Source organism: Helianthus annuus, chromosome 6 (assembly GCF_002127325.2).
Source record: "Helianthus annuus cultivar XRQ/B chromosome 6, HanXRQr2.0-SUNRISE, whole genome shotgun sequence".
In the NCBI taxonomy this organism is placed as follows: domain Eukaryota; kingdom Viridiplantae; phylum Streptophyta; class Magnoliopsida; order Asterales; family Asteraceae; genus Helianthus; species Helianthus annuus.
Genome location: NC_035438.2, coordinates 58,378,686 through 58,391,866, shown reverse-complemented (window position 1 = coordinate 58,391,866; position 13,181 = coordinate 58,378,686). Strand labels below are relative to the sequence as shown.

The 13,181-nt window shown below is 37.7% G+C and overlaps 2 protein-coding genes across 3 annotated transcripts; one reads left to right on the top strand and one right to left on the bottom strand.

The window, feature by feature from the left end:
* Positions 1 to 2,304: 2,304 nt before the first annotated feature.
* On the top strand, positions 2,305 to 5,150 carry LOC110865695 (choline monooxygenase, chloroplastic). Of its 2 annotated transcripts, none has more exons than XR_002550887.2 (10): positions 2,305 to 2,643; positions 3,215 to 3,260; positions 3,337 to 3,472; positions 3,594 to 3,668; positions 3,803 to 4,012; positions 4,144 to 4,239; positions 4,348 to 4,469; positions 4,567 to 4,665; positions 4,751 to 4,801; positions 4,883 to 5,092. XR_002550887.2 is itself a non-coding variant. In XM_022115019.2 (10 exons), exons 1-10 carry the CDS (start codon positions 2,355 to 2,357, stop codon positions 5,018 to 5,020), a joined length of 1,257 nt encoding a protein of 418 aa, XP_021970711.1. In that variant the 5' UTR covers positions 2,308 to 2,354; the 3' UTR covers positions 5,021 to 5,150. The 2 variants fall into 2 exon arrangements, 1 of the variants encoding a protein (XP_021970711.1); XM_022115019.2 differs by having other exon boundaries at positions 2,308 to 2,643; positions 4,572 to 4,665; positions 4,883 to 5,150.
* LOC110865694 (calcium-transporting ATPase 8, plasma membrane-type) lies at positions 5,056 to 12,406 on the bottom strand. Its single transcript, XM_022115018.2, has 31 exons — positions 12,171 to 12,406; positions 11,064 to 11,180; positions 10,949 to 10,988; positions 10,738 to 10,853; positions 10,512 to 10,643; positions 10,330 to 10,419; positions 10,173 to 10,242; positions 10,011 to 10,081; positions 9,848 to 9,931; positions 9,682 to 9,759; positions 9,527 to 9,598; positions 9,346 to 9,429; positions 9,178 to 9,260; positions 8,989 to 9,097; positions 8,754 to 8,809; positions 8,595 to 8,637; positions 8,423 to 8,506; positions 8,150 to 8,287; positions 7,972 to 8,037; positions 7,807 to 7,905; positions 7,425 to 7,706; positions 7,105 to 7,329; positions 6,815 to 7,030; positions 6,587 to 6,724; positions 6,392 to 6,492; positions 6,263 to 6,308; positions 6,050 to 6,184; positions 5,856 to 5,963; positions 5,682 to 5,773; positions 5,486 to 5,589; positions 5,056 to 5,388 (listed from the first exon to the last, which is right to left on the bottom strand). The coding sequence occupies exons 1-31, from the start codon at positions 12,321 to 12,323 to the stop codon at positions 5,357 to 5,359; spliced, it is 3,264 nt and encodes a 1,087-aa protein (XP_021970710.1). The 5' UTR covers positions 12,324 to 12,406; the 3' UTR covers positions 5,056 to 5,356.
* Positions 12,407 to 13,181: the final 775 nt, after the last annotated feature.

Genomic DNA, 13,181 nt, shown 5'->3' with positions numbered 1-13,181 from the left:
GTTTTTACATGTAAACAATGTGTATATACTTTATATTCCTTATACTCACACTTGTACAACAACTTTAGGTGGTTGATAATATGGAACATGACGTCGACACTTACATTTCTAAATGTCCCCCAGTAGATGATGCTAGATGTATACCAAATTCATCAGATGTCCACAATGCAGCAAGTCAGCAAGAATCGGTAATTGTTTTTACATGTAAAGAAATTTTATATCTATACTTTGTATTCCTTACTCTCATAAATGCAGCAACTCAGCAAGAATCGGTAATTGTTTTTACATGTAAAGAAATTTTATATCTATACTTTGTATTCCTTACTCTCATACTTGTATAACAACTTTCAGGTGGTTGTTGATGTGAACCATGATGTTGCCTCAGTAGACAATGCCAAAAATACACCAAGTTTGACAAATGGGCACCATGAATCAAGTTAACAAGTCAAAAAAGGCCACCTTTGAGGTTAAAGAGGACGATCCAAAAGCCGAAAATATTGAGGCAATAAACCATGTTTGATTGTTATAACACTTTCCCCCAGTGTTGCCTACCGTTTACTTTTGCATTAAAATGACACCATTTCATGTTCTATAACTCTATCACTTTTATTTTATATTGTTTTGTGGTTGTACACTGTTCACGTTCGTTTTCATTTTATAAATTAAAAATGATGTTTTTGTTTATAATGTTGTTTAGACTTGTGTCTACTTAATGTGGGTGTTTGGGATTTCTTATTTTGAGCTCCTTTTAAGTTTTTGACTTCTTAAAAATTGTCATTTTTATAGTGTTTGGATATTTGTTGAGAATGAGTTTTTGTGGTTTGAAAAGAAGAAAAAAAAAAGTTAGATGGTTGTAACTTTTTAAAAAAGAAGATGAAAAAGAAGAAAAAGAGAAGGAATCCCAAACACCTTCAATATACATTATCTTTGTTTGTTAGGTTTTTCACTGTAATTGTCTATATACATTATGTTTGTTTGTTACATTTGTTACCTTAACCGTTTTGTGTATAAGTAAAAGCCATGTAATTTACTCTATTGTTTATGAGGGTGGAGTTATTGTAAAAAAGACCAAAAGTGTGAGAAAGGTAAGAAATAATCTCAACCATTAGATCTAAATTAATTGAAAAGGGTAAGATTGTAAATTAAGATTGTAAATTAATTAACAAATTCAAATATGGTAATCCTTGATTTAAGGATTTGGAGAGAGAAAAACCTGGATTTTAGGAATTATAACCGTCCATAAATATAACACCATTCAGATCATGTTCATACATGGTGTTTTAAATATAACACAATTCAGAAAATATAACACCATTCAGCACAAAAATAACACCATTCAGTACAAAAATAACACCATTCAGCAGTAAATAAAAAAAACACCATTCAGTACAAAAATAACACCATTCAGCAGTAAATAAAAAAAACACCATTCAGTACAAAAATAACACCATTCAGCAAACAAAATAACACCATTCAATAAACAAAATAACACCATTCAGAAAAAAATAACACAATTCAGAAAAATAAAATAAACACCATTACTGAAAAGAAAAAACTAACACCATTCAGTACAAAAATAACACCATTCATCAGTAAAATAAAAATAAAAAAACTATTCAGTACAAAGAATGTAACACCATTCAGTACAAAAAAAAAACACCATTCAGCAAACAAAATAACACCATTCAGTAAACAAAATAACATCATTCAGAAAATAAAATAAAACACCTCTGTATCATCTTCTTCACTTCTGGCACCACCACCACTGCCACTTCCGGCACCACCGCTGCCGATCCAGCACCACCACAACCGCCGCCGCTCGAACCACCACCACCGCCGCTGCCGCTCGCATCCGTCATCCGAATCAATAAACATGCAGCCCCGCTTCCGACACCGTCTTTGAGATTGATGTTTTCAATAAACATGCAGCCGCTCGCATCCGTCATCCAAAATCAACAACGATCGTCTTCAACAACCGCTTCCGACACCGGCTTCCGATTGATGTTTAATCTTCCGATTCGTGGTGGTTTTGGAGTTGATAATGGAGAGAGAAATTATGAACGTATGATAGAGAGAGATCTGGAGAGAGAGAGAGAGAAATTGTAGGGATTTTGATTTAGAAAATAGGGATAAAAAGACACAATTGCCCCTAGATATTCAATTCAGTCCAAATTAATAAAAATATTTTACAATTTGGTCCCTATTATCTCAACCATTAGATCAAAGATCTAATGGCCGAGATTCTTTCTTACCTTTCTCGCACTTTAGGCTTTTTTTACAGAATCCTCTACCTTGTTTATGATTACTGTTGGACCCTGAAACAAAACCAAGATCGAGTAACAACAAGATCGATAATGTCAACGATAATGATGATCACGATCAACCCCACTAATCTTCAATTCTCTAACCTGAACAAAACTAGAAACCCATATCCAAATTCACACCTACAACACACCCGGTCACTCAAATCATCACAAATTAGCAACACCCATGAACCCAAATCATCTCATTCACTGGTCCAACAATTCAACCCAAATATCCCAATTCAAGAAGCCCTAACCCCACCCAGTTCTTGGTACACTTCCCCTGAGTTTCTCTCTCTAGAATTTGATCAAGTATTCTTCAAAGGATGGCAGGCTGTTGGTAATCATGTTATCCCATATCCTGTTTATGTTACTTTGTATTAATTTGGGTGTGTATATATGTTACTGTTTGCTTTTTGAGGTCAAAGTGTATGACTTTTTTAAAGTCAACTTCACTGTATAACTTGTTTTATGTACCTTTTATTGACATGTTGTTTGTGAAGATAACTGTTTGATTGAGTTATATTTAGTCTGGAAGAAATTGGAGATGATGAATTGATTATCTTTGACTAAAAATGTATAGTAATAGTTTGACCTCAAAAGTCAAATTGGCTGACTTTTAAAGTCAACTCCACCACATAATTCAATTTCTGTCCCTTGTACTGACATGCCATTTATGAAGATAACTGTTTGAAAGAATTATATTCGGTTTGCAAGAAACCAAAAATGATCAATTATGAATCATACTAAATTATTGATATTGTATGGTTTGACTTTAGAAGTCAAAAGTGTACATTTGTCTCAAGAAGTTAGGTAGAATGATGGAATTTTGAATAGTATGAAAAGGTCTTGACTTTGAATGCTTGTACAGAGGGTTTAAGATATGTTGTTTATGTTTGATTGTTGTTAAGGATGTACTGCACAAGTTCAGGAGGCCAACAGTTTCTTTACTGGAAGGTAAGTTTAGTATTTATTTTTGGACGTATCGGGTTCTTGTTGATCGGATTCGTTTAATTAAATGAGGATGTGGCAGATTAGGAAACATAGAATATGTGGTGTGTCGTGACGAAAATGGCGAGTTGCGTGCGTTTCATAATGTTTGTCGCCACCATGCCTCACTTCTAGCATTTGGAAGTGGAAAAGGAACTTGCTTTACATGCCCTTATCATGTGAGTTCACTTGTACCGTCGAGGAGTCGTGTTTTCTTGGTTCGTTGGCGAATCTTGAAAGTACAAGCATGTACAAGCTCGGTTTTTTAAGAGAATAAACACATGTTGTTAAACTTTTCAGGGATGGACATACGGGTTGAATGGAGCACTTCTGAAAGCAACCAGAATAACAGGGATGAAGAACTTTAATGTCAAAGTATGGCCCCGTTCCTTTCGTTTTGTGGGTCGGTCCCATTTATATCCTTATATGTAAATGAGTATGCATTATTTCTTTTTAAATGAATTTACAGTTCTATGATCTTTAATCCATATGCTAGTCTTGATGTTTAGGAGTTCGGACTCGTTCCATTGAGCGTGGCCATTTGGGGGCCATTTATCCTTCTCAATATGGAAAAAGAGGTGTTTTCCCAACAAGGTTGCGATGATGATGTCGGAATGGAATGGCTAGGTAGCTCTTCCGAGATATTAAGCACCAATGGGGTCGATAATTCTCTAAGTTATCTTTGCAGACGCGAATATACTATCGAGTGCAATTGGAAGGTTTGGTCTTTTACCTTGGGTTTAAGTTGTTGGGTCAGGGCCCACATGTGCAAGTCCTTCGGGGTCAGGGCCCATATGTAATTCGTGTTATCCAGGAAGAAGGCTACATTGGTATGTGTGTTGTTTTGCAGGTGTTTTGTGACAATTACTTAGATGGCGGGTATCATGTACCTTTCGCGCATAAAGATCTTGCATCAGGTCTTAAGCTCGACTCGTATTCCACCACAGTATGCTTGCTACTTTTTAAATCTCACAATCAATGATGTTTCACTTGACATATTGTTACATATAGTTGATAGTTCAAATGTTATTAACATTTTTACTTTTATTTAAAGGTGTATGAGAAAGTGAGCATACAAAGATGTGATGGAGGTGAAGTGCAGGGTCAAGAAGATTTTGATAGGCTTGGATCTAAATCCTTATATGCCTTTATTTATCCAAACTTCATGGTGAATAGGCAAGTTTCTTGATTAAGTATTGCTTTCTACTAGCACGCACCCCGTTGCATCTGGGTAGCGCTCTTTCTAACCGTTTCTTGTCCTGACTTGGACTAGGATAGGTACGGGCCATGGATGGACACCAATCTAGTACTTCCATTAGGACCCCGACGATGCAAAGTGATTTTTGATTACTTCCTTGATGCGTCTCTTAAGGTAACTCATGAACCTACCCTAATCATATTCACTTCGACATATGCATGGTGGTGCATAATGTATAACGCCTGCCTCGTCGTCGTAGGATGATGAAGCTTTTGTGGCTAAGAGTTTAGAAGACAGTGAGAAAGTTCAGGTACGGAAAGATTATATGGGTTCTCGGCTGTTGGGCTATGTTTTCACATATCGTGTGACTTATTTTTTATATGATTTGTAGATGGAAGATATCATGCTGTGTGAATCGGTTCAGAGAGGGTTGGAATCGCCAGCTTATGACAGCGGCCGATATGCGCCTATGGTAGAGAAGGCCATGCATCATTTTCATTGTCTGCTACATCAAAATCTCATCAAATGATGTTGTTACCTATGACCGCAACTGTTACACGCATCTTTAAGCATTTTGAATATAAAACACACTATTCAAGCATGTACAGTTTGTTCGGATTAGGCCATGCGAATAATAACAAAATGGTAACGACATCAAACACAAACCCTTAACAATGCACCAACCGAACATGATTCCAAATAATAAAACAATTCCAAGAAAATCTTCAAATCTTGACCAAAAAATCCAAACGAGCTCAAAACCGTAGGTATCGTTAGATGTATAGATGTTAGCATTTGATTATGTCCGGAAGGGCAAACACTATGATAATAAACAAAAGTACCCTTCCAATAGCTACGCATACATTCAAGAATTTTCCTCGTTTCCTCTAGATGAACCTGTGATAACAAGAAACACGAGTTTAGGTTTATAAGTTGATAACCATCTGTTTTGATTACACAGTCGGTTTAACCGTTTTAAGTCCGATATATGTACCTTGGTTTCTAGGCTTTTTGCAAGATGCAAACATGTTGATAAAGTAATCAGCCAAGGGCCTTTCGGGGACGGGTATCAGTTTTCCAACAAGAGCAAGAGGCCAACTGATGACGGGTTGAAAAAACGACAAATGGGTCAAATCAGGGCAAAAACATGAAAAAGTTAACTCTGGTTTGATTTTGAAAACACAACTGACCTGATAACTCCGATTACAAGAGAGACGATCCATAATTGCCAACTGAGCCTTACGGTTGAGGTGAATTTCCCGAGAAACATGACTATTACAACCTGGAATACATGATTTACGACTTTAATACATCTGTTTCTGTGAGAGAAAGAGAGAAGAAATGAGAACGTGTTTGAAACTTACCTGAAGAACAACGGTAAGCGCAATGATTCCCATAAAAAGGCGGTTTTTTGTAACTCCTTTAAAAACATTGAATTCATCTGGTTTCCGTGCATTGAATTCGTTGAATATCTGCAGTTGCAATAATTCGTGACTTCCATACAGTAGGTGTTGAAAGAAGAATTTACACGAAGCTAAAATAAGTTGGGACTAATCACCTGAGCAAAGACGAACGCGTTGAATATGAGAGTATTTTTCTCTTTGATAGCATGCTCTTTAGGGTCGTGCTGTGAATGTAAGAGTTCTCTGCCTCGGAAATTGAGTACAAGAAGAACCGACACTTGATAAAGAGCCTATCGTTACAATTCAACAAATATATCATTAGTCATATGTTCTCACGTAAAAAAATTTACAAAGACAAAATGCAATACCTGTATCAACAAATTCCTCCACATAATGTTTGTTATAAGAGGTTCCCTGGAGACAAAAACGAAACAGAAGATAACGACATAATTAGTTGACAAAACTGTAACATTACAAATGTTGTTCCAAAATGTAACCTGCGGCCAACGGGATGGCGGTCCATTAGGTGATCCGTGGGCGGTTCAGTAGCCAGTGCAAGTGCACCGAGCGTATCCATGATGAGATTCACCCAAAGGAGCTACACAGAAACAAACACGTAACAAAGTCAATCACCATTTGTTTCACGTTACCAATGACATAACTTTTGCATGAATTGAAAGCAAGAGCGATACCTGCACTGCGTTCAGGGGGACATCACCAGAGGACACCGCAGCCACAACGTTAATTATAAGGGCAGCAACGTTCACCGTAAGCTGGAACTGGATAAACTTTTGTATATTTGCATAAACCGATCTTCCCCACCGGACGACCTGTTATGTGACAGACAAAACACATTAATCAGTTGATCACACAATATACAATTCGGTTTTATGTTTTGTAAGTTTAAGTTGATCAACTACCTTAACAACCGAAGCAAAGTTATCGTCCAATATGATGATGTCACTACTCTCTTTTGCTACTTCAGTGCCTTGAATACCCATAGCAAGACCGATATCCGCTTCATGTAAAGCAGGGGCATCGTTAGTTCCATCTCCAGTAACCGCAACGACATGTCCTCTTTTCCTCAGAGCTTGCACGAGTAACAGCTTATCGTTAGGAGATGACCTCCCCATCACCTGTCATTATCCACCACGCATATGTCATCTGTCACATGCATCAATCATGAGGGTATTGTTGTAAAATCACATACCGATATCCTCTCAGCTACTTCTAGTCGTTGTGCATCTGACATTGCACGGAATGATTTCCCTTCGATTAGGTTTGGCTCGGTAGCGTCCGCATCTGACCCAAGTATTCCACATTCTAACGCGATTGCTTTTGCGGTATGAAGATTGTCACCCGTCACCATTCTTACCTTAACACCGGCCTTTACGCACAGTTGGACAGCATCCCGGACACCGGGTCGACACGGATCCTACAACGCAAACAACGTCACCATCTAACACAACATATAAGGTATAAATATAGCTAGATATACACGTTTTCCATGGGTTAAGAACAAGATCATACCTTCAAACCAACTATTGCTAGCAAAACAAGATCACCTTCCGGCAATTCCCAGTGTGTTAGTTCTTCTTCATCTGTTGGCACAGTGTCCCCGTTCAGTGGTCGGTAGGCAATAGCAACACACCGCAAACTTCCACGAGCCATATCTTCAATCGCCTTTTTAAAATACTCTGTCGTTCCTTCATCCAGGGGTACAAGCTGTTCATTACTGTCCATGTATCTTGTACATGCAGCTAACACGATTTCGGCAGCCCCTTTCCAGTGAACATGAACTTCAGAATCAGTCTGTGAAAAAAATATTGAAAAAAGCAATGTTTTAAGTAAATCATGAAACAAATTATAAATGTGGTCAAGAAATATATAAACGGCTGTGAAATTAAATTACCCGTCTTACGGCAACACCGCCTCGCTTTTTCTCTGAGCTGAACGGGAATGCTTGAATAATTGCAGACTCCGATCTGGCCACTTCAAAATTCATTCCAAGCTGCAATTACGACACAATGATTAGTGTCACGTCATATTAACGATAAAAAGATGTAAAAATACTAACATTGAGCCCCCATTGAAGAATGGCCTTCTCGGTTGGTGATCCCGAAACCTCAACGTCTTTGCCACCCTATTAAACACAAACAATGACACGGTGAAATTTGTCATTGAACATATGTTGAAGGTCTCTATACAATTACATATCATGGAATATTATATAAGTTTAGAAAAAAGATAACTACCTCTGGCAAAAACACACTGCCGGTTGTGTTCTGAGCTACACTCTCAATGAGAAGAGATACAATTCCAGACGGTAATACAGACGTGTTGTTTGGCGGGTCTACTTTCTTCCCACATACGTAAGACTCTACCACTGTCATCTGAAGAAAACAAAAACATGTGATAAGTAGGTAAACAAGGTCAGACTTTACCACTGCGCCACCCCCTTGACGGTCAAACTTTATCAGTTGATAATAAGAGGAAAAAATGAGAACCGTAAATCGATAATATCCCACCTGATTCAATGTCAAGGTTCCGGTTTTGTCACTGCAAATTGTAGTTGCAGAACCCATTGTTTCACAAGCAGATAGTCTCCTAACCTGCAATTGCACAATCACCGACAACATCAAATAACGTAAAAACGAAAGTCAAAACAGAGAGATTTTGATAAGTTGAAGTTAAACTTACCAATGCCTTGTCTGCCATCATTTTTCGCATCGAGTATGCCAGCCTGTATACACACAACATGACGGACAGTTTAGCCGTTTGAACAGTCAAAGAAAACGACCAAAAATTAGTTAAAAAAGAAACAAAAAACACAAATGACTAGAGAAACGGATAGCTTACGTTAACGTTACAGCTAACGGAAGCCCTTCTGGAACCGCAACGACAACAATAGTCACCTACACAGTCTTCAAGAATTAGTATTTTGAAAATACATGATCTTCTCAGTATATGCCCAGGTTTGACTTTTGGGACTCAATATTAAGTAACATTTTCAAAGTCAAACAAATAGTTTATATATACTATACTTAAAAGTCAACTAGGACAATCGTTAAGTATACATGCGGAAAATACGTACTGCAACAGTGAAAATTTTGATCGCGCCATCGACAGCATCCCCGACCTTAGTTTTTCCAGCAACAAACTCGGGTCTTCCTTCTGCATCCTCGGTGTGTCCCGTAAAAAACCTAACAAACAGAAAATTATTATCTCAAATCTAGAAAGAGCATAAAAAATTATGGTTATAATGCACGTCAAGTTAAATTACCTAGCAAGAAGGATAATAAGAACAGATACAGCAACCACAAGCCCAACTATGCCAATAAACGTCGCGACTCCATTCAACCGCACCTAATAAAGTCAAAGTCAAAGTCAACACTCATAAGAACTTTGGAGTGATTTTATAACTATGAAAGAGCATGCACTGAGAACTAACCTGTAACGGTGTTTCTTCACCGTTATCTTCTGAAATACTAGCCATAAGCAATCCCCATTCTGTATTTATTCCAACACTTGTCGCCTAAAAACAATTATGTAAACATAATTGTTAGTTCCATCAATGTCTTGAAAAGGAGCGGAGGTGATTTGGAAATAAAAGACGTTAATATCTTTCGTACCAGCATAGTACCATAGCCATCAGCCACCTTGCATCCGGACATTAAAAATGGCGATTTGTGATCTTTGTTAACCTGTTTCACCATGTGAAAAAAATGATACTGACCGACAAACCAAGAGGAAAAAAATGAAATATTTTATATTTCATGGAACTCACAATTTTACTCTCGCCGGTCATACTTGATTCATCAATGGCAAGGGAGTGACCGGAAATTAAAACTCCGTCAGCAGGAACCTATTTATAGTTAAAGTGTCAACATAAGCAAGAACAGAAATCACAAGGGCAATGTTAGATTAATAAAATGAGTAACGTATTATCTGACCTGATCTCCGATTTTTAAAGGTATGACATCCCCCACAACAATATCAAATATTGAAATTTCCACCCTTCTTCCTCCGCGTACGACCTACCAATGTCGTATTATCGTCAGTACGACTAATATAAAAAAAACTGTCGAAAACAGAAATAACTCGTTGAAAACACACCTCCAGTTGTATATTCTGCTTCTCCTCATTTAAGTTTTGAAACTGGAGTGATTGTTTATAGTCACTTATAGCTACAGAACACAAATCAAGCATTTAGACAATAAGTTTCTGCTCATAACACAAACTAACGTTGACGATATCAATGTTTGTTTAATGAAGTACCTGTAACAACTATGACGATTATAACAGCCAAAGCTATGCTTCCTCCATCATACCATCCTTCTTTGATCCCCTGAAAATACAGTACAAGATTTTTAAAAAAAAAATAAAGAAATAGAAATATTATTATCTTATGATAAACAAGATATGATTCGCTTACCTCTGTTTTTATTCCTAGAGCCAAAGAAGCAGCAGCCGCTACCATCAAGATGATCAAGGTCGTATCGCGACAAGCATCCAACAGAAACCTCTATCAAACAGAAAGAATGTAATTAATCAAATTATCACATAACCTAACATCAAAAGGAATCAAGTTATCCCAGAAAGACGAAGAGTAAGTACCCAAAAACTTCGCCCCTTTTTCCGCGGGTATGTGTTTGATCCAAACACATTTTTCCTATCTAAGATGTTCGCCTCGTCTTCATGAATTCCCTTATCGGGATTCGTCTTCAGCATCTCTGCCAATCCTTTAACCTGTTGCGTTCATTGAACGGAAATGAACAACAATGTGATCAGCCAGAGGATGATGAACAAACGTGCTTTGTGCATCTATCACAAACTTAATTACCCCTCCGAAGTTCTGCAAAGCAGAAAAATCATGGTCTCTTGTCATTGTAGCAAGTTGCTCTGGACTAACATCGTAATCACCCGTTGGAATGGGAGATGGAGGAGCTTTCGTGGTTCCTGTTTCGAAGAGGGCGTCAACAAGTTAATCGACTATCAATGCCTATTAAGGTATGTAGTTAAATATCAGAAGAAACATATGAGAAGAAAAGTACCATCTGGTTGTTCTCCAGCCGCTTGAAAAAGATATGCTGCCTGAAAAACAGATATAACGAGCCATAAGTGGATTCACGTCGTATACGATTATGTACAAATATGAGATAACATTACTCGTATGACTTGGGCATGAGCTCTGATCTTCGCGATAATTTCTTTCTTCTCTTCCTCCTTTTTCAAATCCAAAGTGTATCGAAACCGACGGGAAGCATTCAATACCAATGCTGCTTGCTATATCATAAAAAGAAACTAGTTCAGGCATTTAGCAGCATCAAAAGGAAACAAGAGTAACAAAAATGGAAGAATATGATCACATTATAGTATGGTTATCTTTATTTGCTACACTTTTCCATTTAGATCTTTCTATTTGTTCATTTACAAAACCACATATTTTCATCCAAATCAAACCATTAGATATATTATGAATTTGCATTGACTGTATATCAAATCATTTTGCAACATAGTAACGGTTGGCTCTCCTAAGGATTGCACCTTCATCACTAAAGCACACTATATTGTTCTAATATGTCATGACTAAAAACTTTGATCCTTCACACAATGAGCCATTCATATAGAATCACATCTCAATTCATGCCCAAAAGTTATCAGTCTATTGTAACATCCAGCCTCTCATACCACCAATATTGTCCGTTTTCATTTTGCCCAGAGAAACACGAATTTGCTTTTCGTCGCCTTAGCAGAGACTTCACAGAAGATCACCCATCCTGATACCACTTCCACCTACCAACTGTGGTGTTGGGGTGGGCGGACGCACCCCTTGAAAAAAAATTAGTGTACTTTTTAGGCAAAAAAAAAAAAACAGTCTGCACCCCTTGAAAATATGCTTGAACCACTCATCCGCCGCCCAGCAAATAATTCCTGGGTCTGCCAATGTATCCGAGGTCCGGTACCTCTTATAAATGACATCCATATCGAACTCCACGGGACATCAACAATAAACGGAAGTCTTCTTGTGAAGAAAACAAACAATATTGATTGGTACGGTACGGTATGAGGGTAACATATTACATTGTATACAATAAAAAAACAAATCATTAAAAAAAAAACATGTTAAAAAATTCTAACAAGACACAACTCTAACCAAACATTAACAAAACCGGAAGGTAAATCATGTAGTCAAGAATATTCAACCATATGAAAACATCAAGAATGTTTATGAGAAAATATAGGAACAATATATATGTATGTATGTATGTATACCCTCCATCTTTTAAGGCGGTCAACCGGTGCACTTTTTGTACGAGCAATATCAAAAGGATCTGACTCATGTTCATCATAACCACCGCTACTTCCACCACCACCGGACTCCACATCCTTCCGGAATCTCCGGTACGGTGAGCCACCGCTACTCATTGCCGAAATACAGTCAGTAAATGTGGAATAACAGGTGTCACCTCAAATTTCCGATGTTACACGCAAAACTCATTTGGGAAAAAGTAAACATGATATCTCACAGTTTCATCTATTTATCCTTTATAAAAGAAATAAAGATATATTCGATTACTGTCATTCGAAGCGACAAGGGTTGTTTCCTCATTAACATTTAATCGAATGAAAAGATTACCGAATATCAGCAAACGTATCAAATACTTAAAGGTTAAATAAATTTTAGAAATATTTGATGTTCTTTTTCGTTTTTCCTTTTATATTTGCTTTTGTTTAAGTACTTTCATATTTACACACTCAAATCTTATTTTCACATCTCCTAAAACGCCCTGCTTTGCGTTTTGGCCTACTTTCCAGACAAACGGTGATGTGATGGTGTACGATGTCCTTGTTCTATACGTTGAAGCGCCCCGTTTAGGGTCCTTTCTGCAGACAAGGGGTGATGAGACTTGATGTGATGTTATATTCTGTACAAAAAGTGGAACGTTAGAACCCTAAGCGTCGCGCTTTGGCCAAAGCACGGCGCTTCGACCCCATTTCATGCATTTAAGAGGCAGGCCATGTGTTCTGTCTCGTATTCTCAAAAAAAATCATCCATTTCAAAAAGTTGAGGTTCAGTTGGGTTTGTTGTTTTGAACCGTGAAAATTCTGTTGAGGAGAGCATTTTTTCAGTGATTACGATGTCGTGGTTTAGCAACTGCATTTTCGGTGAATACTCTGAGGAGTCCGTTGTTCCAGATTCATACGAGGGAGCCGTTGTTTCTGCCTCGTACGATATACCGATCCCTTCCACCACGAGGGAGGAGGAGGTTATATTTGGCATTC

What these genes read in the sequence shown, in the direction of transcription:
- LOC110865695 (XM_022115019.2), top strand. Translation starts at nt 2,355, where the DNA reads ATGTCAACGATAATGATGATCACGATCAACCCCACTAATCTTCAATTC. An exon ending in CAAAGGATGGCAGGCTGTTG is followed by an intron (nt 2,644 to 3,214) that starts GTAATCATGTTA and finishes ATTGTTGTTAAG; the next exon opens with GATGTACTGCACAAGTTCAG. An exon ending in GCTTTACATGCCCTTATCAT is followed by an intron (nt 3,473 to 3,593) that starts GTGAGTTCACTT and finishes TAAACTTTTCAG; the next exon opens with GGATGGACATACGGGTTGAA.
- LOC110865694 (XM_022115018.2), bottom strand. Translation starts at nt 12,323, where the DNA reads ATGAGTAGCGGTGGCTCACCGTACCGGAGATTCCGGAAGGATGTGGAG. An exon ending in GGCTGGAGAACAACCAGATG is followed by an intron (nt 10,854 to 10,948) that starts GTACTTTTCTTC and finishes TCTTCGAAACAG; the next exon opens with GAACCACGAAAGCTCCTCCA. An exon ending in GGAGGAATTTGTTGATACAG is followed by an intron (nt 6,185 to 6,262) that starts GTATTGCATTTT and finishes TTGTAACGATAG; the next exon opens with GCTCTTTATCAAGTGTCGGT.